Source organism: Crocodylus porosus, unplaced genomic scaffold (assembly GCF_001723895.1).
Source record: "Crocodylus porosus isolate Cpor-Errol unplaced genomic scaffold, CroPor_comp1, whole genome shotgun sequence".
Taxonomy (NCBI): Eukaryota; Metazoa; Chordata; order Crocodylia; family Crocodylidae; genus Crocodylus; species Crocodylus porosus.
The window spans coordinates 4,535,718-4,563,305 of NW_017728936.1; the positions used below are offsets into that span (position 1 = coordinate 4,535,718).

General features: G+C 44.5%; 1 protein-coding gene across 3 annotated transcripts; it reads right to left on the reverse strand.

Moving 5' to 3' along the window:
* Nucleotides 1-598: 598 nt before the first annotated feature.
* Nucleotides 599-27,363, reverse strand: APLP2 (amyloid beta precursor like protein 2). 3 transcript variants are annotated; one of them, XM_019546993.1, is made up of 16 exons: nucleotides 27,164-27,363; nucleotides 25,740-25,869; nucleotides 21,918-22,030; nucleotides 20,276-20,457; nucleotides 19,473-19,690; nucleotides 17,557-17,724; nucleotides 15,261-15,391; nucleotides 14,849-14,923; nucleotides 13,574-13,732; nucleotides 13,059-13,187; nucleotides 9,475-9,574; nucleotides 8,654-8,827; nucleotides 4,926-5,008; nucleotides 3,649-3,723; nucleotides 3,016-3,180; nucleotides 599-2,079 (listed from the first exon to the last, which is right to left on the reverse strand). In XM_019546993.1, the coding sequence occupies exons 1-16, from the start codon at nucleotides 27,281-27,283 to the stop codon at nucleotides 1,978-1,980; spliced, it is 2,124 nt and encodes a 707-aa protein (XP_019402538.1). In that variant the 5' UTR covers nucleotides 27,284-27,363; the 3' UTR covers nucleotides 599-1,977. The 3 variants fall into 3 exon arrangements, with proteins under 3 accessions (XP_019402538.1, XP_019402539.1, XP_019402540.1); XM_019546994.1 differs by lacking the exon at nucleotides 3,649-3,723; XM_019546995.1 differs by lacking the exon at nucleotides 17,557-17,724 and having other exon boundaries at nucleotides 27,164-27,362.
* Between the last annotated feature and the right edge of the window lie 225 nt (nucleotides 27,364-27,588).

Consider the following 27,588-nt stretch of genomic DNA (forward strand, 5'->3'; position numbering starts at 1 on the left):
CCCTTTCCTAAAATATTGCAGATTGAAGGGTACGCATGATTGAAGGCTCCCTTGATTTCACCACACTAGTGCATGCAACAAAGCCAAGTCACTGCATTTTAAAATTCTGCTAGCTAGAAATGGTGGGTGGGTGCCCAGACAGCCAGAATGATTTGCTTTAGCTGTGCAGCTCTGGCATGGTTCCTTTTGAGGGACCAGGCCAGTCTGCCTCCATCCACAGTGATTTTGGCATTTCAAAACTGGTTGCAATGCCTCCCTGGAAGTCACCAGCCTATGAATAGCTGTGGCTCAGGGACTGAGCACCTGGTCATGTCGAACAGCTGGCTATACAAAGCCCCAGTTGCTGGTTTTATCTCATCTCCTCCTCTCCGCAAGTGTTGACAGGGCCTGGAAATACTGCAGAAAGCTTTGGCTAGAGAGGAACAATCCTCTACAACAAGCAGCTAGGAAGAGCACTGAACTCTAGTCCTTGGAAGAGGATGGGGGTGAGGATTCAGAGCTGAAGATGCATTAGGGAAAAGGAGGAAACAGGCCCCATGGCTTGCAAAGGGCATAGGGGAAGCCCAAGTGGGCCCAGCAGTAAAGAGAGGAACCATTCTGGAAGTTAACGTGTTTATTGATGTGTTTAACTTTGTACATTCCCCACAGACCACATTAAGGAGTTTGCAGGTAAATCTGTGCATAGTGGGAAGAGACATGGAAGGGGGAAAGAAAAGAAAAAGTCACAGGAAAAAAAAAAGAAAAAAAAAAAAAATACATCACAGGTTACCAGAACCTCCAGATTGAAGGAAAAAAAAAAGCTGTGAGCATTAACACCAATTATACAAGCGCTACAAAGACATGATGGTGACTGGAAAACACCCCATTGCTCTCTACAGTTTTCGGTCAAATAGGCAGTATCCCTTTCCTATTCTCCCCCCTGTTTAGAGTGAACTCCGTGTACTTTTGTTCCCCAATGCTGAGTATTGCACCAGCCATTCTTCTAGGCCTGGGAATAAAAGTAGAGAGATGGCCCAACATCACTGGAGAGAGAGACCAGAAGGCTCCAAAACCAGCATCTATAGCCTACTTACCATGTTGGTGGTGGGGAGGTGGGAGCTGGGGAAAGTTACAGATAGTGGCAAGAGGGGCTGGTGAGCACTGAAGGAGGCTGGTTAGATCCTCTGGTGGAGGGATTTAAAATTCAGTACCAAGGACTCGATTCAGAAGGGGAATGTGCAGACCCCAGAACGCACAAGCCACATCCTAACACTCCACTCGGGTGCTTATTAATGGAGATGGCAATAGCTTTGTAACTCAGCTGCTAGGGAGTCTAGGATCCTAGGAACTGTGATGCAGGGGTGGGCGCAGAGCACTGGCATCTGGGGATTCTTCATAAAGCTTTTTCCCCCTTAATCACACTTGTACTGCTCTGAACCCTATTTAATCTCTTTGCAACTTCCAGCAAAATTCAGTTAAAAAAAAAAAAAAAAAAAAAAAAAAGAAAAAAGGAATACTGCTTTATATATAAAAGCCAGAATGACTGAAGAGCCACAAGTGCCTCCTTTATACAATGTGGGTTGGTACAAAGGCCTTCAATATACAAGGGATCTATCAGAAATAAAAATCAACATCTCCCATTATATATATAGAGCTCGTATCAGATGACGGTACAACAAAACTGGGATTTTCAGAGTATTTTTTTTAAAAAAAGAAAAACTACATCTCAGTCAAATATCTGCAATAGATCCATTTTTCCCCCATTTAAAGATTTATATATCATCATATTGTTATATTATCATTTCTTCACCCATTTAAAAGAATGGAAATTGCAACTCTACAGTAGTAATTATAGTCTTAATGATCCAGGAGTTTTGAATGTAAGATGAAGTCCTCTTGAAGCAACTGTTGGTCAGTAGTTGATCCAAAACACTGGACCATTTTGGCCCTTTCTGCCCTGCCCCTCTTCCAGTCAGGGCTGCTGCATCTTCACATCCTTTAAATCTGCATCTGCTCCAAGTATTTGTAAGTTGGGTTCTCATAGCCATGGTTCTGCATCTTGCTCAGATGCCGCTCCTCTGGAGTAAGCATGGGGTCAACCTTCAAAAGACACAACACCGACCAGACAATGGAATCAAAGAATCATATAGTCTCACATACAACATGCAATTTTCCCCCTGCAAACAAGCTGCTCGAAGTGGCAGCGTGCATTATACGTGAGAAATACATTTAGAGCAATTTCTGCCACTTACCAGGCAAAAACAAAAGTAAAATCTGCAGATGACACACAGAAGCACAACAAGAAGCAGGCTACTCAGTTACTTCCTACAAGGAACAATCTTTTTTCCTTCATTCTATCTTTTAAAATGAAGGGGCATATTTTATTCTGGGCTGTGTTGTATGTGGGAAGATGCAGCAACTTCCAGGTTCCCCTAATCTGAGTAGTTGTAATAGTCCAGAGACAGACACTGGTTCCATAGGCAGCAAGATACAAACAGAAATACCAGTAGCCACTGGAAACAGCCTGCTTATCATTCCTGAAAAGTGACATGATACTGAAAAACCCCTCATTGTTCTGCAGAAAGGCTGCCTGCTGGCTCCTGCAGGCACAACACTGCCACGGGCTATTCCTGCTTCCACATCCCACACATTGGATCACCATGCCTCAACAGTTGCTAAGTTACCCAAAGGGTGAGTTGCTATAGAGTCACTCTTGCTTATTACCTTGCTCAAGACTCAAGACATGAAAGCTCATTTAATGCTAAATCCCCTCTTCAGACAGAAAAGGAAGCTTAGCCAAAATCCTTGTGATAAGTGCAGTCGACAAGTCTCAGGACAACACACAAATGATAAACAGCTATGTGGAAATATAGCAGCAAGGATCTCAGCATCCACAGGGTTCAGTCTCCTCTAGCTGAAAGGAATGCAATTAATGGCTCTGCAGCAGCCACTGGTGCAGCGTGCATGTGTTTTTAAAGAAGGCAAGCAAATGCAAGTTGATACCATCGTGCTAGGTTATGTTCCAGGAGCTCTCACCTCCACAATCCCATGGCTGATTGTCCCATACTGCCTCTTCCTCAGCATCACCAAGCTGATGACAATGACAGTGGCTATGGCAACTGCAATCACCAACAGACCAATGAGGGCACTGCTGCTGAAACTGAAGTCATCACGAAAGGAACCAAGGGAACCGTCATCATCCTGCAGGGAGAGAGGAGGGGTGAGCAGGAGGGAGAGACTTGGAAATTAAAGCAGGAAATATAACCCCAGGAGGCGGCCACCACTAAGGTCTTCAGCCATCTGTGATGTGGATGCATGACTGATTGATTCCACATGGCAGCTTGAATATTTAACATCTCCCTGTCTTGGAGAAAAAAAAAAACAAAAACAAACACACAGATTGTTTCTTCATTTACAACTGCTAGAAGATGCTCTCCCACAAGAGCCTTCTAAAATAAAAGGTCTGTATCCCTACATAATACTGGTAACAACTTGGAACTGGGGTTCTGTGGAGGAATTCAGTATAGTACCATGCTCTGCAAGACTTCAGCACAGGTTTGCAATTTGCCACACTCTGGAGAAGACTCAGAATTAAATGGATACACAGGAGCACTAATGCTGAAATTAATTTTAGAATTCATCAGCCAGTCTGAGCGGCCCAATACGTACCGGCTCCTCCACCAGTCCTCCAACTCGCTCTGCATTGAAAATCATTTCCTTCACATCAAGGGTTTCATCAATTACCTGAAAATAGGCAAAAGCCTTTTACACAAGGAGCCAGAGAAATCGGGATGTTCTGAGGGAGCAAAGCACTAACCATTGCAAAGTCACATTTGCCACAGCACTTGTTTCGCACTGACATCGGTCAGTTAACAATAAGTTATTCTAGAAGTATGCGGCCCATCAAAACTGTGTACCCTGTAATTTGTGGGATTCTAAAGTGGGCAAAACTTAGGCATACATACAAAAAAATGTATGGTGTAGAGGGTACATGAAGGACATCCTGGTGAACTCCGACTAGAGAAGACCAAAGAATCAAAATGGCACCTATTTATTGCTGTAGACTCCATTCTCCCAAAGCACTACGCTTTGATATAGCACCGTTTTATCTATATCTACCTCATGTGAATCTCTCAGGAGTCCTCAATCCACAATACCTTTTGAAACTATTAACTGGAACTACCACAGGTTAAGTAACTGATACTCCTACTAATAACTCAGATTATCCAAAAGACTACAGGATGGTAGGACCATCAGGAATACTGAAGAAAGTCAAGACTGTTTGCTTCCCCCACCTGAAGCCTCTAATTCAGCTGCAGGCATTTGCTTTGAGTGCAACAATTTTGTGAAGCAAATGTAAATGCTGACTTTAAAATGAGCTTAAAAGGTTAACCTCCGGAGCCGATTTCACCCAGGAAGGAGCACAAGGGACCTGCAACTAGAAGTCAGCTCAACGTCGACACTCCAGTTAAAGCTACAAGCCATTTACTGTGAGCTCTGCTGTACACCAAATCCTACCTGCCATTCAAAATGTGGGGGGGAGGCAGAACCACCAGCTTCATAACAGACAGACTGAAACCAAAGGTGGAACAGCATGGCACTCAGTGTATTTGGTGCTCTAGTGAGAGGCCACCTAAGAAGGGTAGGTCTCCAGTGCAGGTGTTACCATCTTTCAGAGGGATCTGTTTTCTACCTAGGAAAGCTATTGCAGAACAAAACACTTCAACAAGTCAGTCAACTGCTGACTATTGGGCTCTCTCCCTCCCTCAGCCTCCCACCTTTCTGATGCTAGTCGGTATTAGGAGCTTGCAATAATCAGAATGCTGCAACTCCTCTGCACCATACGGATAATGAACACGCTGACATTTAGAAAGTAGGAAAGAAGCTGCTCACGTTAATTAGTCTCAGTTAGGTTTTTCTTCAGAAAACAAAGGCAGAGGACTCACCACATTTTCATCCACTTTGTTCTTGCTATTAATCACTTTTTCCTCAGCCCCAATCAGCCCATCCAGGTCAGCTATGCCAGAACCTGCACCAAAAGGAGTTGAGCATTTTGTTAGATGAAGAAGAGGCCACTAGAGGCTTTAGTGGCATCTAGGAAGAATAACCTACTCTCTCAGCAGTGCTGTCACTCCTACTGCAATTCATAACATTTTGCTGTTTACTAAACCCTCTTTGTGCTAGATTCAGTAGGGGAGTTCATGTGCAAAGCCAGAATGACAAATGATCTGGGGGTTTCCTGGTCAATGAAGGCAAATGAGGTGGCTCTGATGACAGTGGAGAAGGCTCACCAGGATGCGCTGAATGTATATCCAGAGCAACTGGAGTGCTGTTATGAGAAGGGAGTTGGGAACATTTACATCTCCTCTCTGCTTGCCGCCCATGGTTATCACCATAACTCCATATAACATGACCCCACGAGGACCAAACATTCCTTCTCTCCACTGAACCTGCACAGAGGGAGCACTTATAGTAGGCAGGGTCAGCAAGAGCCCTTTCAAACAAACAACCCCCTCTCCAAAACCTGAACGAAAACATACACACACGCACCCACACCCACACCCACACCCACGTGTCAGAAAGTGCCTCAGGAACCAGAGAGCCTCAAGGTTACCCAGCACAGCCCTGTGACAAGCCATGAGTCACGTCTCCATGTCTGGCACAGGCCCAAAAACCAACAGATCCCAGGGCAAAGGAGGAAAGTGTCAAACTAGCCCTTGCACTAGCATGCTTCTTAGCCATCTCAAGGCTGAAAACTAGCACAGGCTGAAGAGGAGACTATCAATTAGCAAAAGGCTCCTCTGCATAAACTGTTTTGATCTGGAGCTTTTATAAATAGATCAGATCAATAACAGAAAAGGCTGATGCAACACACACACCGACCTACACAGCACGAAACAAGCTGAGAAATGATGAAGCTTCCCGATACCAGCATATGCAAAACACTGTCCTTTACAATGCCTGTGCCCTCCCAAAGCAAAAGCAGGGGAACAAGGAGTCAGTTGTCCGCTGAGCCTCTTCTTCAAACGGGCACGTGTAGGGAAACTACGTGTGGCACTTAACGTTTCATAATTGGCTGCACACAACCTCTCTGCAGTTGCTGATCTTGTAGCTCGGTTAAGACAGTATGTTAACTGCTGCTGAAATCGTTGCAGGTTCTTTGATTAAGTGAGAGGAAAGGGTAGTTGGCGGCTCCAGGGCGACTTCTCACTGCGACAGGCTTTTACTGCTCAAAAATGCCAAAGGAACGAATGTCTCACTCCAGCTCCTCCAGAAAGGAGCAGCTTGGTTTTTATTACAGCCCTATCCCCGTCAGCTTCTTTGGAGACTGGCATTCACATTCCAGACACGGCTGAGGTGGGGAGTCAGACTCCCACAAGCTGCCTAGGCAGGTTATGTTATTACCGTGAAAGTCAATGATTTAGAGCTTCTGGAGACTATGCAGAAACAACTTCTAGAGACCAGCCCATCAGCTTCTGGCCTGTGGCTGCTTTACCCCATTCTCAGGAGACAGCCTGCTAGCACAGTCTCCAGAGCAGGGTGTTCAGCTGCTGCAGCGTGTCCTGCCATTTGTTAGAGTGTCATAGCCCGAGTTTCTGGGAGCGCACCAGTCCAGCTGTTCAGATTATACGCCTCCCCAGAATACAGCTGCTTTTATGTCATATGCTGAAACAGGAGCAATGTTGAGCCCAATTCTCTGCCACTGGAGGCAGTGGGAGCTTTGCTATTTATTTAAATGGGCACAGAACCAGGCTTGTATTTAAGCTTCTTAAAACGAGCATGGTTGTTGCCAGAATCAAAACTTCATCCCAATCTGTCCAGAGATCTGCTGGGATCAGCTGCACATTGTTCCACAGCAGGGATAAAGCTCACATCCAGCAGAAGGCAGAGAAAAGTTCATAAAAAATTATCAGGCCATCCAACCTCCCGTGGGATACAAGACTGATATGTGGGCTGAATAAGCCTGATCCCAAGGAGCTGCAGCCTCTGCTTGTCAGCATGAAGCAAATTTGGAACCAGAGGTAGGCTGAAGCAATGGGGACAAGTTCTCGCATGTGGCATTAGTACCAATAAACTGCCACGGTGCCCATGCACTTGGCAGGAATCCTACCAGCCTCTCACTGCTACTGCAAGCGGGTCTAGGCTAGCAATCAACTTGCATTCGATTCCACATCTGAAAGTACCTGCCAAACCCATTTGTTTAATGTCAAGAGTTCTCCGATTCCCCGCCCCACCAATCCCAGACTAGTCAGTTCCTCTTCAGCCAGAGATGCCTCTGCTACACGTATCACAAGTGAGCTACAAATAGCAATGGATGAACTGTGAGAACTATCTAGCGTAAAGAAATCCTGTATGCAAGAAGGGGGAAGTGCAGAGGATACTAGAAAGCAAAGACATGAATTGCTCATGTGGGTGTTACTAGTAGGTCTCATTAAGCACCCTGATGGGTATTAGTTTGGAAATAAAGCAAGTTTGTTCTGGTGCTCTCTCACTTCTTGGTTACGGCTGACATTAGGTAGGAGGCACAACAGATGCTATCGTACACAAGGGAGAGTCTGTAGATTATTTACCACCAATGCTGTCAAACTTGTTTTTAGCATTGGTACAAACAAAGCAATAAACACTGCTACCCAATTCCCAGAAGGAGCACTAAGCCCGAGTTTATTCTGGGGGCAAAGGAACTGATCTTTGCACCCTGGGACACCTTGCCAGCCTATGGAGACTGAGAGGAATGCTAAGAAATCACTGAGGCGGCCAAATGAGCTGGTTTTGTTAGCAGAACAAGGCACGTGGCTACATCAGCCCTGCTGATCTACATGGAGGCGGGAGGTGAAAATAAAGGTGAGAGTATGAAACTAAAAATGAAGCTACCAAACACAGAGAAGGTGGAAGAGTGAGAGAAAGCACTTAGGAGGGAGCAGCTTAGAACCAACCTTTTTTCATTGGATGGTACAAATCCGGCTGAGGATCTAGCAGGAGGGAAAACAAAAACAAAAATAGCAGAAAAAGGAGATTAAGAGAGAAAGGAAAAAAGGCTTGTGCATGATTTGCGCCTCAGACCCTTGACAAAGCTTGTATTCACAGCTTTGAGCGGAGAAGGCTGTTCAACTGCTTGTTTGTTTTTAAATAAATCAAAAACCACACACCACAGCAAGCTGTCAGTGCCCCTTGTTAAAAAAAAATACTTGTTGCAGTTTACAGCAACAAGGTTATAGTTGCATTGGAGCATCTGAGTTAGGAAGACTAGGAATTACAAATTCCAGCTTCCAGACAAAAAAAAAAAAAAGAAAAAAAAAAAAATCAAGAATTTAGTGCTCACTGCAAAGTGAAATTAAATCAGATTCCAGAAAGGGCTAAAGGTATTATGAAGTCAAGAACAGTAGTGATTAGACATGGCAAATTACTAGCTGCATTGCCTGTTCCAGACTGACAGAACATCTCCTAATAATAAGGGCAGCTAAGGATCCAGGAGCTTGCTTATTCCCTTTTTACATGACATAGGCAGCTTTGAAAATAGATCCCATGGCTAATTCTACATCGTTGGCACAACTGCTTCAATCCCGAATGGCCCCCAGGGGTTAGACCCCTTGGGTGTTGTGTGGGCTGGGACACTGGTTCTGACTAGAGGCACACACATTTCCTGAAGTGAAATCATGCTCTCTGCTCTACGTACCTTCGCTTTCAGGCAAGGCTGGGAAGGTTTTCACCTGGAATGGGCGGAAAGGTTTGCCCTCCTGGAGGGGAATCTCTTCGCTTTCCTCAGAGCTCACTCGGACGTCTACCGGGGACTCTGAGATGGAAGATGTGAACTGGTCCATGTCCGCACGTTGCTCCTGCAGCAGCTCATCTAAAGGAAAAACAAGGGGCCAAGCAGGAGAGAGAAAATGAGGAGAAAAACGTTTCAAGGGGGTTCATGGGAGGGGCAGAAAGAGGCAGATCCTTCAAGCCAAGTTGGTCTGGGATAGGGGCACAAGCAAAGCTGACTTGGGGCAGTCAGATTTGTGAAAGCTGGATGGTGTGTTTATGCCAAAGCAGGGTCCCATCCTGGGCTGTCAAAGGTATTGGCTGGATAAGCAGGTGAAATTATGGCTGGCTGACTGCTTCCTTAAGGCAGACAAATACACTTGTATTCACAAATCTCCTTTTTCCGCACATGAAGTAACAAAAAAGGAGACTGGAGTGAGACACGTGCCTTTGTTACTGTGGAATTTTTGTATTCTCCTTGTGTGTGTAGTTTTTCAAGGCCAGCAAGCCAGCAGGCCCAGATTATGACCATAATCTAGCTGGACATCATGTACATATAGCAAAAGCCAGAGAACTTTTACCTTAAAAAAAAAAAAAAAAAAAAAAAAGGCAAGCCCAACCACCTCTGGCTGGACTGGAGTATTTCTTAGACTACAATATTTCTGGGCATGCTGCATTGAAAACAGTGGGCTTTCCATCTTTTAGACTTTCCTAATACATCAGCATCTACACCAGCACAGAGATACTAACCAATCTCATCCTGGATTTCTTCAGCCACATATGGTACCTTGTAGAGCAGAGATAGGCTTTGATTCATCCTCTCTTCAATCACATGGAGATGCGTCATCACCTGCCAACACAGAGGAAGGGCTGAGGTAAGGGCTGTCAACAACCAGCATTTCTGTGCTAATATTTGAATAAAACAGGACCACAGAGTTCACTTTAAGAGATCCAAATCTGGGGCCCCAGAGCCATCAAATCTAAACACTATGACTATGGCACTTTCTTATCCATCTCATGCTTCACAGGAAGGCAACCTTAGCATAAAGCTTTTGTACTTTGATCTGTAGGTGGACTCAGCCTTCTTCTGGCAGCACAGATGATGCTTCATATTTAGTAGCGACTAGAGTTCACGCGTCATTTTGTGCAACTGCTGTCTGCAGTAACATGAAATGAAACCCTGCCGCTCCCCACTACTAAAGAGTGCCTAGAGATTCAACACATGGGCTGAACTTATGTGCAAGTCCAAAGGTTGGAGAGAAGTTTTACAAGCCAAGTCAGAGCAGGGTTCTGATTATGCCAATGCCTTGTATACAATAGTTTACCACACTGGAGCTTTGAGCTGCTCCACCCCAACAGTGGAGCTGACTATTAATAAGCACGTGTGACTAGAAAACAGGTGGTGTTAATTAGCCAGCCCTATTTTCAAACACCACCTAAATTAGGACATACTGACATCACAACTAGCCTGTACACAAGGTGCCTGGCTATTCGCTGTGACCCAATGCACAACCCCAGACAGCGGTTTGCTGCCCTTATTTAAGGGTTAGGATTGTGCATTTAACATAGCTTCAACCCACCCATCGCTGCCAGGCATTACATAGTTGGTAACCCCGAGCTCTAGCTGCAGAGGGTGCTGCACGAGCATAGATTGTGCAGATGAGGGAATCCATTAACATGGATGACCAAACGTTGGAGAAAACTAATGAGTTGAATGGACCTACTTGTATAGTCTGAAGCGATTCTGACCTTTAAAAGCAAGGATGAAAGCAATTTAATTTCACAAGTGGCAGCTTGTCAATCAAGCTAATCGATTGAGGAGCTTAAAGTGCATCTGAAAAGTAAAGTGAATGGAAATTGAACTGTACCACCCACGTTCCTCACATGTCAATTTGTTGACATTGCAGCTTTCAGGATGAATTAAAGGCTGTTCAGGATTTAACTTAAGCACACAGTTTGCACACCCGCTCTGTTCCAGTGCTGCCAAAGCCCCAACAGGGTCAGGATGGACTATGTTTGATGCACTGAGCTGTCTTTGTGAAGACTGTACTGGGTGCTCTCTGTTAGGAGCCAACCACAAGTCAAAGGAGCACTGCCATCGCTATCCAGTCCTGCCTCAGATGTGTAGATGAACAGAAGGAGGCAGACTGAAGGCAGGAAGAAGGGAGGACAAGAGCTAGCCAGCACCTAGAATCTACATCTCATGCTTGAAACCAGGTACCCCAAGAAACTCCAGCAAACAGAAACATCATAAATACCAAAAAGCAGTCTACATGACAACTGCTGTCGTGCTTTATCCCTCAGAATACGAGATGGAGCTGCAGTCCCCAGTTCTAGGCTCACTCTGATTTTTGCCCTGCCTCCTTGAAGCAGAGGCTCCTCTGATTTTTTCCCTGCTTCCGTGTTGCTTACCGATTACCAGGGATCCTGGCTTTCTCCGTTTGAGATAGCAAATTCTCCGATTAAAAGCTGCCAGATCTGTGATTAAAATGAGTGGGCAGGACCTGGCACAGCAGGGCAGAGTGAGTCCAGGCAGAAAAGCTCGTTGCTGCCACCCTGGCAAGGCACACCCCTGCCCACTTGGCAGCAGCAAGGGGCACAACTCCACACCACTACCTCTGGTGCTGGCAGACAGGCAGGGGGACAGCTTGCCAGGGCAGTACGGGGCCTGCAGTGGCAAGGAGCTTCCCTACCTGGCCTCACTGCGACAGGTCCAGCCCGCTTGGCCGAGATCCCTGCTGATTACAGTATTGGGGAAAAACAAATACATTTTTTTCTTCAGTGCCCGGTCCTTTCCTCTGTCTGCTTGGCAGCACCACATACATCTCATTTTATTATCTTCCCATTACAGCCAGTTCCCTTCTGTTTGTATGAGTCTTTTATATATATTAGGGAAAAAAGGCATTTTAGAAAGCAAAAACACAGCACAGTCCAGCGGATAATGCACCTGACTGGGACTTGAGACTGGGGCTCTGGTTCCTGATCTCACAGGCTGCTGGTGGACGTTAAAAAGCAGCGCTTTAAGCTTAGCGTATTCCTGCACTGAGCCCAGCACATGCTCAGAAGAGATACAGCATTAGTTGGACCCAGCTCACCAAACATCTGTATTGACTGGGTGCTTCAGTGGGGGTTTTTTGGCACTTTTATTCAACAGTTGATTGTATCAGCTTTAGCTAAAAGCACCAACTACGCCTCACTGATGCACCCAATGCGTACAGATGCTGTGGAGCCCAGTCCAAGTAACACTCTGCTGCTTCCTATAAAGCACATTTTTGTTTCGGTTTTTTTTTTTTTAAATGTCTGCAAGCAACCGTAATGACCACTGGAAAGCTGCAAAGACTAACAAGGTAGCTATTTCCCTTTCTACCTGTTGTCTGGTTCTAGCCAGTGCAAGCTTTAAGATGGCCTCTGCTCTGATAAGCACATAAAGTGTTTAGCAGATGTCATCTCTGATCTTGGTTGGGTCTTTAAGTATTACTGTAGCAATTTTAGGGCATAAAAATGGAAATGTGCAACCACAGGAGGAGGAGAGGGCTAAAGGGTAAATGTAGCATCTGAAACACCTTTCAGAAGAATTGAACTGGCCAGATACAGTGTTCCCTTGAGCCAGCATGTTTAGATGTTCTTCCAAGCTGAGGGGAAAAAAGAAAATTAGCCACTGGGTCTCCAGGGATGAAATGTGATGCAAACATGCAATACGCTCTTATTCAAAAGTGGAGGGTTTAACACAGCCAAGAACAGTGGCCAACTTCTTGGCAAGAGTTAAAATCTCCTACTCACTGGAAGCTAGGGAGAAAACTGGCAAATGCAAGCCTACTTAACAAAATCCACAACGTAGTGTAGTGCATCCAAAGCCTAAGTGCTCAGGAGACTCAGGGAAAATGTAAACAGTGTGCTGGGGGGGGAAAAAAAAAAAAAAAAAAAAAAATGGAAGCTTGTCCCTTGCATCTGCTCAAGGAATGACCAAATCCCAAGCAAGTCACATAGGTGCAGCACAAAAAGACGCACTGCTGATGAGCCAGGTCTAAAATCCTATTCAGATTGAGAATAATAGCATAGCTGTGATAGACATCATCACTACTGCAGGCAGCTCCAGGGTAGTAACTGAATATCAAGTATTTAACATTCAGAAAGTGGTAAGGAAAAGTTGTAAGGAGAGCGTCTCTGGCAACAAGCAACATGCATACAGAACAGCTAATGAAATTCCCCGTTTAAAGCAAGGACAGGTCAAGTTGCTACAGTATTCAGCTTCTGCCAAATCAGAGCGAACAGGATTGTGAAGCTCTTCTAGAGCCGCTCCTGAAGTGTTGCTCAGGACAGCAACACTTACGTACCTGAGATTTCATCTGCGCAGCCTTTTCTGGGTCAACTGCCAGGACATGTTGGTAATGGCGGATGGTGTGCAGACGGTCCTTGTTCTCAGCCCGGACGTAACGCTTCAGAGCTTGCAGGATGCGGTGAGGCTGCAGGATTTAGGAGTAGTTAAAATCCAACTCCTTACTCCAGAAACTAAACCCTGTACAACAACTGCACTGAAATACAGCACTTGCAAAGTCTACTCTGCTTGATAGATCCTGGAAGCAGCACACCTATGTAGATCTCTCTGGTAATCCTCTTTTACAGCAAGTGCACTAGACAGACTACTACACTTCACAAACGAATGTGGCATTAACCAAGTGCAGCTTCCTGCATAACAAGCAGAGTCTGCAAATCTTCAATACAAGTTACCAAGACCTGTGCCAGGAGTCTGCCTTGCCAATACCCTCAGCCCTGTCACAAGGCTCACTCCACAACAAAGCCTTCTCACCCTCCCCACCTCTACAGCGCAGAATGCTCCAAGAAAACTCACCCGAGGGGGATCCGCTTGCAGGGCAGCTAAATAATTCTCCAGGGCAATGCGACGTCGGTCATTCAACATGGCTTCTACTCGCGCCAGGTGAGTCTCCACGAGCTGCTGCTTTTCACTGGCTGCCTCTTTCTCTAGAGATTTAACCATTGCCTGGAAGTGCTGGAATGGGGAGGCAAGGAGTTTTTATAAGGTTGCTTCAGTGCTCTAGCAAAAAGGATGAATTCTACAAGAATGCCTACTTCTGCAGATCCAATTCCTTTGGACAAGCAAGATGGGCAGGGTATGTGGGAGAGGCCCAAAGGCATTTTATGGTAGGGGAGAAGGACATTATAACAGAGAATCAATAAAGATTTGATATATGCTGTTTAAGTAATAGTTACAATCAGACTTTCAAACTCAATTTACAGTCATTTTAAAGTGCTTGGAAAGCAAATAGTTCTGAAGGCAGAGTACAGAGTTAAGTCAGGAGGTGCAGACTGTATTCTCAGCTCTCCTGAGGCCTTAAGATCACCACCAACTCATTTTTATACAGTGAGGACACCACCGTTACCCTCTACCCCAACATGGCTATTAACTTGTGTTCTGAAAGACAAGGAGATCAGATGGAAGGCACTTTAATCAGAGTACCTGGGGAGCTCACCTATAGAAGCTGTAGACTACACATGTAGATAACATCAAAATAGGGCAGAGGACAAAAATGTATTTATTTTGGTCTTAGAGTGAATCCTAAAAGCCAGTTTTGTACCAGCTGAAGACAGCCAAATGTTTGGAGATACTGCCCTCAACAGAAATCTTATTCTAGGTGCATATTCCTTAAGTCTGCACTGAGAGCTCGCACTTAACAGAGGAAGGAGTCCAGCACTTGAACAAGTTTTATTTTCAGCCTTATAGGTTCTCTATAGCTTTGCACAATTGGCCCCCAACACACTAGAGAAATTCTGGGCTACAGGACTACAAGGCCATTTGTCAGTGCAGTTGAACAAAACAGATGCCTGAAGTCTAAAGTTCCCTTCTGGCTGAGCTGCTGATAAGCTGGTGGGCAGTTTCATTTCCTGCTACCAGAGGGCAGATAAAAACTGGCACTAACTCCAGCTTCAAGAATAAGAGCCAATGGATTCCAGTCTCACGTTCTTGGGCACCATCCAAGCAGGGGCAGGGCTGGCTTTTCAACATTTAGGGCTTCCGGCTCAGGACACCAGCCTCTTTGTCTGCCTCACTCAGGTGGACACTGAAGCTGCTGAGAACAAGAAACTTTTTGGATCCTTTGATTCTTACCTGGATGAGGGTTTGTCTCTCTGCCTTGGGGAGATTCTTGGCTTGACGCTCCGCTTCCTCCCATTCCTTTTTCACCTGAGTAAAGGGAAAGGGAGCTCACATTAATAAGGTTCAAATTTACTTTGGGGCTACCCTACAGGCACAGAAAACCAGCTTTATCAGAAGGCCTGTAATCACAACCAGATGTTTCAAATCCAAGGTCCATACTTGGCAATTAACCCTGCAGAACAGAATGTTTATTGCTCCCGATAACCGTCTTTCCCAGCACACGGGGGAGAAGAGGGGGATAACAGTACAACCACAAAACCATCGGGCCTTGGTGCAAGACCACCAGGGAAGCCAGGTCTAAAGGGAGGAGTAGTTGGCCAAACAACGCAATCAGCCACTGTGCACGTCAGGGCAACAAGCTCACCCTGTCCATGCGGTTGTGATGTCGGACTTCTAGCTGCTCCTTTGCTTTCTGGAAGCGGGCGTGCTCATTGTCATCTGCTGGGGTTTCGAAGTAGACATCCACATCATCGGTGGGTACAGGAGTAGGGGGAACTGCAGAGAGAGCACAAGGGATTCAGACACTTTCTACCATCTGGGCTTCACTTGCATTAGGTGCCAGGAGTGGGGAGGGAGAGGAGTTTTCATGCCTGCAGAATGGTCCCTCTGTTAAATAGACCTTGGTGATCTACTACCCATCAGGAGTCCATTTTGATATTAAGCTATTAATTTTGCTTCAGTTACATCATTCCAGATGCACAGGAAAGCACCAGGGCAACCAGAGCCCAGATAGTCTTCACATTAAATCTGAGGAAAGTATTGTTCAGCTCCACAAAGACGACTGCTGCCTAAACTGCAGAACAAAGAACTTACTCTCCCTTCCCTTCACACCTTTTTTTCCTGCCTAAACATGATGTTTTGTGCATTAGTTGCTGGCTGACAAACCTGCCACATAAGCCAGGAGACCTGGTTAGAAAAGCCACACCACACAAAGCTGTTCAGGGATCCATGCAATCTCATGGACTGAGGGATCGGACAGCAAGCCTATCACCTGTACCAAGTATGACAACAGGACTAACAAGCGGTGAGGTTAGACAAGAAAGCACTTTGAGGATGCCAACCAAGATGAGTTCACTCATCCAATTGATTGGAAGGCTCCGACTTCCCTAAAGCATTCAAACGTGGCAAAAAGAAAGTTACAATCCACCGATGTTTACATGTGCAAAAGTTCACTATATCTGTGACAGTGGCCTTTGTGCTGGTGTAGTACGACTCCGCAGACTATGGAGACAAGTTTGTTTCTGCACTGGCCAGATTTTAGAAGAGCCCTAGTATCAGGTCACACATTCAAAGGCCTTTTGAAAAAACAAGGGACTATGACAAGCATTGTGGCCCCTGTATGAATTTATCACACAGCCTTAAGTGCACATGGGGGGCAAGAGGGAAATGGAGAAGACCAGTTAACCCCTACTTAAAGTGAGCCAAAAAAATTCAAAACCTGCCTGTCTTATGATATAGGCAATAGGGACTTTCATTAAGCATCTTATCTCAATTCAGGCGAGTCTCAGAATCAATGCAGGCTACATTTCATTCTGTACTGTAGCATTAATATTAGACTGGAGATCTGTCCCAGCATGTACCTAAACCCACAGCACTTGAGTACTTCTCTTCCTCATCAAATTAAGCATAACAAAGGCTAGGCTAGGTACAGTCGTGTGAAAAAGGCACCAAATACTGATCCATTTTGGGCCTGCTCACAGCATCTTTGACCCAGGCATTGACAGAGACCTCCATATCCCTCTCCAAATCCCTCTGGGACAGGACAAACTTTTGTACAAAAGCCTCCTGACATCCGCATCTTTATTTCACCACTTTGGTCAGATCAGCCCAATCGAAAGCACTTGCATGAAGCCTATTTTGTAAACAGGATTATGGCTGTATAGACCGACTGCCAAGCCCCAGATAACACAAAAAGCCTTTCAGAAGGCTTTAACAGCAGCTGAAGTGGAAGTGCTGGAATTCAACAATAAGATTAATAAGGAGGTTAAAATGTTTTTGGGTAGCTTTATCATCAGCATAAAAGCCAGCTGAAGCTAGTGCCAAAAACCTCAAGCTATCAAACGCAGGATTGAGTCATGGTTCATATTTCTAATGGAGCCGAAGACAGGAATTGGAATTCTGCAGCAGCTTCACCAGGGATTTCTCCAAAAGGCACCAATAAGAAACAGCCTCCTCCCAGCAGAACTGACCAACAGCATGCATTTCAGGATTGATCAGTCAAACCCACGGATAATACTCTGACTGGAGAAGACAAAGTTTCCCTCCCAGGGCAGCTGGGAAAGCAGCCAGCTGGGTGAATGAACCAAGAAAGCAGTCTCATACCAAGAGAGAGTTTAAAGACATTTCCCAGTTCTCCACTGCAGACCTGGAGAGGGATAATTGAGTCCTGTGTTAATTAAAGTCGCAAGCCAAGGGGCGAGCAGAGACCATGTATGTTGACCAGCCGGTTTCCCCTAGAAAGGAAGCTAAGTCTATAAAGCTAGAGAAACAGAGACAAGAGGACTGCTGCAAAAAGGACAGAGGGAAGTGCTTCAAACACCAGAACCAACAGGATGGGCTACACACGCATCCTCACTTGGCCTACGCAAGGAGATGATGACACCAAAAGCCAGACAGGACAGTGGCTTGCTGCAAAAGGGCCAGTGGGAGGCAGGACTTACTTATCTTTTTACACACAGCCATACAATATTCCTCTGACTCAAAATTGTTCCTGTTGCCTCCGCAGCCTCCATATATAAAGCGAATGCATTTTCTCTTGTTAGGGTCGAAGTACCAACGAGGCATCACAGCCCGGCAGGGACCTGTCATCGCCTCCTGGGAGCAGACAACTGTGTGGAGATGGGTTAGAACATCAGCTCATGAGGAGTACATGCTTGATCGAGGTGATTTAATAAGTCAGTGGTGGCTCTAGGTCAGACTGTTCACTGGGTACTCGTGTTGGCTTAGGGAGTCATTACTACACTCTGGAGCGTGCTTTTTAAAGGGCTATATTGGAATACCCTTCAGTGTCCGTGAAGCAGTTACCACAGCAGCCCAGTGAAGTGCTGCTGTTAGGAGACACTGGAGCAGATGTCTCAGCACAGAGCCACCCCTTGTAGAGCAGAGAACTGGGGTAAAACAAGTTCCTCTGGCTATGCTTTGAGTGTTCCAGTAGTGGAGAGTATCTATTACTGAAAACACTTTAGGCAACAGATAAAACAAGGTCCGTGGAGGCAGCTTGAGATACCCCAAAAAGGGAGGCCTTTACAAACCTGATACCTTTAGAGAGGAACAGATATAACAGCAACTGAAAATACAAACTAAACCCCTGGGAATGTGTTTAGTGTGGGGATCGCAGCAGCTGGATTTGAGAGTTCTGGGAAACCCAAGCACTGTAAATAGTAAAGTGCACAACAGGGGTATTTTCAATGGCCCTGGACACCATCGCAGCAAGCATTCAGCATATTATATAGTTGCAGGATTGCAGAACTCTAGGTTGTATAGCAGATAACAGTTTGAATGTTTAGGGAGAGAACCAGTCATTTATGCTAGACATCCTCTTTTCTGAAGCACTGTAGAAGGAAACAAAATGGGCATCCCTGGAACAGATGCTCTCAAAAGCCAGCAAGATACATTGATCTCCTTGTTCCAAGTCTATTTTAACATCTGCAGATGTTCGACAGCCCTGCACATACAATCTAGGCCCTGTTTCAGTGAGTGAAATTATCTGCAGCATGCTGGCATTTTACCAGCAAGAAGAATTTTACCCGCAAGATGCAAGAACTGCTGGCAATGATTCAGTGATTTGTAGTTAATTGAATTTCACTCTCACCCCCCTCCTTCTGCGGACACTTATACACTTCAAAATATAGGACGATCTACAGCATGGAAGCACAACAGCCAGTCAGCAGATGCTCCTCTGCAATAGCACCTGCTGTCTGACAAGAGCAATGGCAAATATTTAGACAAATATAGAAGTGACGTCGGCTGTAATGGGTTCAGTTTCCTTTAGCAAAGAGACAAGACTTTTATGCTAAGGCTGGGGTATGTAAAACAGAAAGGGGACAAGCAGATTCAAGTGAATTTTTGATCTTGCGTAAGGTAAGGAAGCCAGATGCTCAGCTTAAAGTCCAGCCCAATTTTAACTCCCTGACATCCATGTAATAAAAAGGAAGACAAACCAAACCAACATTGGTCACTCAAAGCTAAAGAGAGATTCCAATTGGAAGAGTGCCACAGGCTGGTTTACAGGCTTTTCTAAAATTAGGCTATGCAAATATTGTCTTCTGGCTCAATACTACACCTTGATGGAGGTACTCATCCTATGCACCAGTCACCATCAGTTTTGCTGGCAGTGAGCCCAGCTGTCTGGTAGCATACGACCCATACTCTAGCGAGTTAACATCACCTTCAGTACTTGTAAGGTAGGCATCATCAGCTGTTCTTTGTTTGCTGACCTATTTGGCAAATAAGGCCAAAGTGGCACATATTGGATGGGTCAAAAGCACCATTAACAATACAGATGGCAAGGTCCATTAACAGCGGATGAGTATAGCTTCAGTGCATCAGGGATGTGACAGGCTGACAACTGACTTACCTTTCACATCACTGATGATTTCCTTTTCAGAAAGAGACTTGTCACTGCTGGGTTCTGTGGGGGTCTCTTCATTGTAATCATCCACTTTATAACTGTCGTAATAGTAATCACGATCTTCCACCACTTCTTCCTCCTCCTCCCCTTCCTCATCTTCCTCCTCATCTTCCTCCACAGCTGTTCCTGTGAAGTCTTCTACATCTGCCTCAGTAGGGAACTCACTAAAGGGAGACAATTAGAAGGGAGAGTTAAAGCTAATCACTTTGCAGCCAACCTTTGATGTACAAGAATAATGATTCTCTTTTCATCTCTTTTAGAGCCACTAGAGATGGGAGAATGAAAGTACAGATTGTTGATCATCCAGTCAACTGCAGCTACAGGAGTTCTCTCATTACAGCTACACCTGCTATTATAGTCATAGCCTCTTTAAGCCTCTAGCTCAATGGGGTTTTACAACATTTTCCCCATCGGCTTCATTTCACTAAGCTGAGAACTGCGGCTTCTGAAGCCAGGCATCTCTGGTCACAGCCAGGCAGTAATTTTTTTTTTTTTATTTTTTTTTTACTGGCTATGGATTGAGACGGTAGCAGCAAATCACTTGGCTCTGTACTAATTTTTAAAGAGGGTAGCAAAGCCATTTGTCCTTCTCAGGAATGAGCGACTTCTCCACATCCATGATGCTCCCCCTGTGAAACCAGAAGCAAAGAAATTCCCACCTTCATCCTCCTGGCAAGGGAAACTGGTAGCATTAAGCCAATAGCCTCACTACATCCATGTTAATCTTGCAAGGCAATCAGAAACCCTACCTTTTGTAAAGGTCATAGTCTTCATCTTCATCCTCATCTTCTTCCTCTTCCTCTTTGGAAAGGGCTTCGTCAACAATTTTGGTCTGAGGGCAACACACATACTCTGTACCATGGAACTGGTCTACTCCACAAGGAAGCAGCATGCCATAACTGTGCAGGATCATCCCCTCTGTCAGACATGCCTGAAAGGGAAGCCATAGTCAAGTTAGTTTTCTCTTAAAATAGCACATTTGTAAAGCATCACATTTTGCTTAAGGCTAAAGAAGTCTTCACCAACCATGCAATTCCAGTAACACTACCAATAGTGTAGGGTTTACCATACACAAGATATTTTAATCCTGGTGTCACAGAGCCTTACACAAACAGTGCAGAAAAGTGGGTAAAAATTTTGTAGCATAGGTACAATCTGAGAGAGGTCTTACAATCACACAACACAATATTCCTTGCTGTTGATGACCTGAACTGCTCAACAATTGCTAATGTGTTTTAAGCTAGTGTTCAGTTCTGGGAAAATAACCAGACTCTGAGTGCCAAATAATTCAAGTTGTTTCACGCCAAAGAGGCAGCACTTCAAAATAACATTTGTGTGTTGGTTTTTTTTTAAGTCAGTCATTTCATTAACTTTCCCCCTGTAAATAGAAGTATGTGCATAATTGCTTAAATGGGCTTTGCGTTAAGTTTATTTTTACATGCTGTGGCTAAAAAATCTAATTGGACGATTCGGGACAGTCAAAATGTGAATAGCAAGTAGAAACATTAACAGCACATTTATTTTAAACTGAGGAAGTATACGGTTTTATGGCTGCACAAATGAATGAAATAATGAAACCTTTATTATATACACGAACTCTTTTGTATCCTTTTTGCTTTGTTACATTATGGATGCAAGAAAGATCCAGGTTTGTTATCTGGATGAACTTTCCAACTCCATGTCCAAAGGCAAACAACTTTTAACTCTCTATGTACTTAAGGTTGGCTAGGAAGGAGGCCATCAAATTTAAAAAGGTGCTCTGCTGGCACCAATTTCTACAATAGCTGGGCAGCAATGGGATGTCAGCCTCAATGCTAAGTGGTATCTAAAGCCTATACTAACAATACTGCATGCGCTCTGTAGTCATCGACATGATTCCATCATTATCAGTTGAAGTGAGTGTGCATTGATTTTAAATAATTATTTTTCCACAGTTAACCAAAGACAACAGGATACATTTTTTCTTGCAAATGAAGAGGGGGTTTATTCAAGACAGGCTTGCAATTCCAACCTCTCCAGCAGTAGCTGCCACACAAAATAACATCTCCCTACAACTCCAATTCTTACCCCTGGGAATGGTAGCCTGGGAAACCAGAGTCTAGTCCCCAAATTGTGCTTCAGCTGGGACCATGACTATGGATAAGTCCCCTGGGCTGACATTTCCCAAGATAAATCTACATGCATTGTTTAAGTCCCCAACACATTTCTGAAATTTTAGCTTTAGCCTCATTCAGAATTTGTAAAATGAGGATAAGAGTGCTTTAACATATTTAACTTCTATACCTCTGTAAAACAGACACCAAGTTGTTCAGGAACTCTGTAACAAAGACAAAGTAGCCAAGACTGATATACCCATATACAGATGTTGTTCTGGTCACATTAGCCAATTACCTCTTTGGCCACAGTGTGCCAGTGCTGGTGACTTTCACACACTTCCATCCGTTCCTTGTGGAAGAATCTGCACTTCTCTGGAACTAGAAGGACATCGCTTACAAATTCACCCACTGCAAAACAAGAAGTTGCCATCAATAACAATTCATGTCCCTTTAGATTCATTCTTGACCTTCAAACTCAAGAGAAGACTAGCATTAAAATCTTCAAAACGAGAGATTTGGTTTTTTACTCCACTAGGTATCTGCACGGTGCTGCACAAACTTTAAAGTTCAGGTATACATCAACAGCCACCTCTGGAGAGCTACTCTAATACAAGGTCTACAAAGCTCAGAATTTAGGTCTACGTAGTAAAAACCTAGCGGACTAACCAAAGTAGTACTACTAAAAGCTTGAACAGAAGCTGAATGCAAACTTGGAAAGAAAGAAGTTACAAAGTGCAGTAACAAAGTTGCATGCAGATCTTTGGTCTGAAAGCACTGTTTGTATGGTATTCTGTAAAAAACGTCATCATCTAATTCCTACGTGAGCTTGCATTACATGCAAGAAGGTAGCTTTGGGCCACCAGTATTTCAAAAGCCAGCATATTTGCTGTATGAGCATTTTCCATGGTTGTAGGGCATTACTAGCCATTTTCTGCTTATGTCAGGAAATACATAAGCTCCTAGCTCACTTCGTTGCATCAGTTTTGAGCCAGTTTGGGGGTAAGATGAAAAACAATTTTTGCTTCAGTTGTTCAAATACTTGCTACCCATACGCTAGATCCAGGGATAAATGCAAGTCATCCATGGCTAAAGCATTTCTTCAGCTGGATACTCCAAGAGAAATGTTAAAGGTTGGAAAATAAAAGCCCTGTAAGCCCACACAACTGTGTAAAGCAGATATTGGACTCTGACATACAAATCCCATCTACAAACTGAACAGTACGTCTCTGATAGCCCTGGCTACAAACTTCTGCCCTGTAACAAAGTCACTCTGCTTGATCAACTTAAACCCTACTAATGCAAATGGCTGAACACATCCTACTAAATATCTACTACAGCTCAGTGTAGCAACATTAAAATGACGCACAAAAAAACCCAAGACTCTCTCCAATGCAAACACCACCTTTTATGTCAAAGCCAGGGCATTCATATTCTAACTGCAAAGTAACGCCGCCCTACAAACTCCAGAATTATTTTAGGTAGCCTTGGAGATTCAGGCAAACACTTTCAGTAAGTTTAGTCAGAAAGGTGACCAAATCTCCTAACCAAACTAGAACATCTTAAACCCAAATGTTCTGAGGCAGCAAACCCATGCTAAGTTAAAAACACACCCTCATTTCTACAGACTTATCGGTGTGTCTATGACTCAGGTGTGTTGGTCTGAGACAAAAAGACATCCAAAAAACTAGAACTCTTGGTTCCAAAATGATACCTCTTATCATTTTGGAACCAAGAGTTTGTTGCATCTCAACTCATGACTGACACCCACAAGATCAAATTTAGGCAACTTTGTTTTTTGTTTGACTGGCTAACAAAAAAAAAAAAAAAGAGGGAAAAGCACTTCAAAAGACAAGCTGGTCTTTTACTTGGAGGTCTAGAGAGTAGGAGCATTTGTCCCAGCCACCTTGAATGTGTCCTCTGCAGACACAATCTCAGTAGTTCAACACACAAACTTTTGCCAAGCCCATACAATCGATGCCAAAGATGCCGATGTCTCAAGCATTACTTCTTCTGTGCATGAAGTCAAAACAGAGTTTGTGGATGAAGTTACCTGCCAACTAATGAGGGCAACAGTCAAGCAATTACAGACAACCGTTCATCCCCACCTCTCATCTCTTGTCACACCAGTACAAAAGTTCTCTCCTCTTCTGCAAGATGGACCCCATTTAGAGGAACAGACCAGCACATACTGCAAGTAAGTATATGGTACATTCCCTCCCCAACCCCCCATCCCTGATCAATGCTTACAAAGCTCTCTCCTTTCAGAGATCAGCCAGCCACATCAGGCATTTCCATGCTGTCTAACAACTTAGCCAGAACTGTCAGCAGTTTGCCTTTTCACACTTCACCAGACTCAGTCCTGCTCCCAGCATCCTATTGTTAAATTTATTTTACAGTTCATTGAAGGTGCTAATGGGTTCTCCTCATCCCCCTCCCCCCCTCTCCACTTTTAGAAACAAAAAGCTTCATTGACAGTGGGGGAAAAAAAAGGTTGAATATCATCTGGTGGAGAGATCCTGTCTGAAGATGAACTGAGGATTAATGCAGCATGGAAGAGACAAGCAGCAAAGGGAACACAAAAGTACTTTGTGCAATGAGCACAATAAATGCTTTGATAGGAGGAAAAATCATACCTTTCCACCATTGCTGCAGTTCACCTGTTTACAACAAGTAATTCAGCAACTGATCACCAGTGCTGACAGGTAAAGTTAATAGGGAGAGGTTTTATTCACATGCAGACACCCCATCATCTGCAACCAGGAATATTTGAAAACTGAAGTTCCCTTATGAGCCAAGTCCCCGTTGTCAAAGCAACTTAAAGATACTGCACATGGTTAAAGAGTTTTTTGAAGTTTCCTTTCAGGTAAGCACCACTGTGGGGCGCTGCCTTTGCTGTTTCTGCAGAGTCCAGCGTGAGCAAAATGGCACCTGGCACGTTTGTGCGAGCCAGCAGAAACAGGGCAGCACAGCTTAAGGACCACAGCTTGTAGTTACAGGCAGTTTTTAGGAAGGAGAGCCCTGACTTTCCTTATCTTTGACCAATGTACCCAGCATACCAAGCATTTACTCTTCTGTACCTCAGCTTCCCAAGCTGTAAAGAGCTGACAGCAATGGAGCCCTCGTTGACAGGAAGGCATTAATGTTGTTAACTTCTGTGAAATGCTTTGAGATGCTCCAGTGGAAGGGCTGTACAGAATGTAAAAGCCCATCAATCCACTTTTCCGCTCTCACTCAAGTTGCATTCAGTCCTCAGAAAGGTCCACAAATGGAGGCGCTGCAGAGAGAACTGTTCTCGCAGCACTTCCTATGAAGCGCTCCCCACTCCACCCCCAGGCATTTTGGAGAATGCTCTGCACAACAACACAGGATTTGTTTTAAAAAGCTATGCAAATCTGCTCAAGCAAAGAACCGACAAGGGATTTGACTAGCTCAGTCTCCCTTCGCCACTGCCAGAGCTGTCTGTGATGGGCTTGAGCTGGTGTTCACAATGCACAGGTCAGAAGTCCCTGCTGTAAACAAGCAGGCCGTTTATCTGGGTGCACCGATTCAATAAACCCAGTGTAATCTTATCATGTCTAATGATCGCTGGCAGTTAACACTAGACACATTTTGGGATCCCACTTGGGGGAAGAGGAGCCATTTGAAACCACTAGGTATAAATATAGTCAGTCTAGGAAAAAGAGAGATGTCAAATCTAAAACAGGGAACATGATCATACTGAGAACCTGCGTTTCTGAAGTACCAAAATATTAAACCTTTGCAGAGAGAGGATCAATGTACTAAATCCCTAGGTCTATGATACTCTAACACAATAGCCTTTAAGTTATTTGACAGTTGCAGAGAGAATATGGATTTCTCTCTCATGTCAGTCACCATTATTCCTACGTAGCTGTAATCAAGCTGTTGATCTGCCGAAGCGGGGTTGTGTAGGGTGCCACCTTCTAGAAATCGGTATTTTACAGGAATTTAGAGAAGTGGTCTCTCAAGGGAAAGAAACCTTTAAGAGGCTGGCTCCTTTCCAAGCAACCAGTCTGGGTATCAGGATCTATTAGACAACCCCCTCCCCGGGAAAAAGAGTTCTTGCTCCTTTGAGACCCACTTCATGGTACATACTTACCCAGACACTTGTAGGGCACAACAATGTGAGTGTGATCCTTGCACTGCTTTTTGCCTTTCCTACACCAATCGTCAATGCTGACCGGTTGGTTGGCTTCTACCACGTTTGTAATCTGAAGCTCTGGATAGATCTGTTTATTAACAACAACAAAAACCAAAACAAAAAAACCTTTATTAGAAAGGAGTCAAAGCTACTCCTACCAAGACCATGACACAGGACATGTAAGGGGGTCTCTGAGCAGGAAAGACACAAGCAGGCTCTCTAACTCAAAACAACATAATGAAGTGTTAGATTATCTTTAACCCACCTATTTTGTATAATGTATTAATACGATAGCTATGTTGTGCTCAAGTTCTCCTGAAGTCTAGACACAGGCTTATATTTAGGTTAGTGCTATGTGAACCAGATGCAGTACCAGTTATATCAGCCTTGTAAAATAGTCATGCCAGTATTCGAGCCTAGACATGGTCTGCTGTTCCACCCTTATGCTTAAAGCCAAATAGCCAAATTTTACTTGCTTGTCAACAATCCCTCATTCCAGATGAACAGGAAAACAGATCTCACAAGGCTAACGTGCTGAAGTACAAAGAGCATATTGCAACGAGATCAGGAGTTTGCAACAGGAAAAAAAAAAAAAAAAAAAGCTTTCAAATACTGCCAAGGTTTACAAGACAGCATTTTTGTAATATTCTAGCAGCTTTGTGCCCGCCTGAACATAATGCCAATGATAATACAACTACACTTTAAATATTTAGATTAGGTATGGAACGCTGTCAGAACTCTCCACTCCGCACGTACAAAAAAGTCAGCATAATGTGTGCTGGTTTGGTTAGGAAGCTTAGAGGTGAGGATGGTCAAAGATGCTCAAGTCCCTCTGAACTGTAATGGGTCATAGGCATGCAACTCCCTTGAGGACTCCTAGCCTAAAGTCAATTACTGTATACACCTCAATCTTCTTTAGGGAAAGGGATCCAACACTTTCTCCCTCTTCCCCCCCCGCAACATTTTATTTTAGTCTTTTTGGGCTTTAGCTACACACCCAACAGCAAAACAGGATGTCATGCATTGGTAAAAGAGCCAGTTTGCTGGAGTGCTTGTCCTCAAACACATGCAGAAGCATGTGAAAACGAGACCTGATCAGATAGAAGAGTAAAATCCCCGTTTTCCGGCATTCTACTAGCCGGCTTACTCTATTAACCGGCACCGTGCCACCGCCACTGTACCACTGCCACCCACCACTCTGCACCGCTGCATGCAGCCCCCACCGCCATCCACTACCCCGTGCTGCTGCATGCAAGCCCCACCTCCAGCTCCGGTATTTTTAGATAACCGGCACCAGGCATTCCCCACTCATGCCGGATAACAGGGATTTTACTGTGTGAGCTAAAACTTTGCAATTTCTTTCCAGAGAAGAGCCGCCTCACCTCCTGACAGTATTGCAGAATCTCCTCCTTTCGTCCAAAGCAGCTTTTGGTCCCAGAAGTATCAGGCTCCCATTTCCCAGTCTGGATATTCACGTGCATATTTAGCTTACCACAGAACATGGCAATTTGAGGCTCAGCCACAGCAAACCCTGTTCCAGCGTTGGCTGCAAGTGCCTATAAAGAAAAAGCCAAGGTTACATTTTACTCCATGAACCAGAGTCCATTCGGAACGGGGCACAGCAGGACTGTTTCAGCCCTTCAAGACAGTAGATCGAGTTATTAGCCCAGGCTACTGAAGGAATCTATTACCAAGTGAACACGTCTAGAAAGGTGATTTTAACCTTCTCCCTTGAAGATGATGAGAGCATATCATGTTTTTCAACCAAATTGTTTATTTTCAGGTCTTACCACCTTCCTCCTCCTCC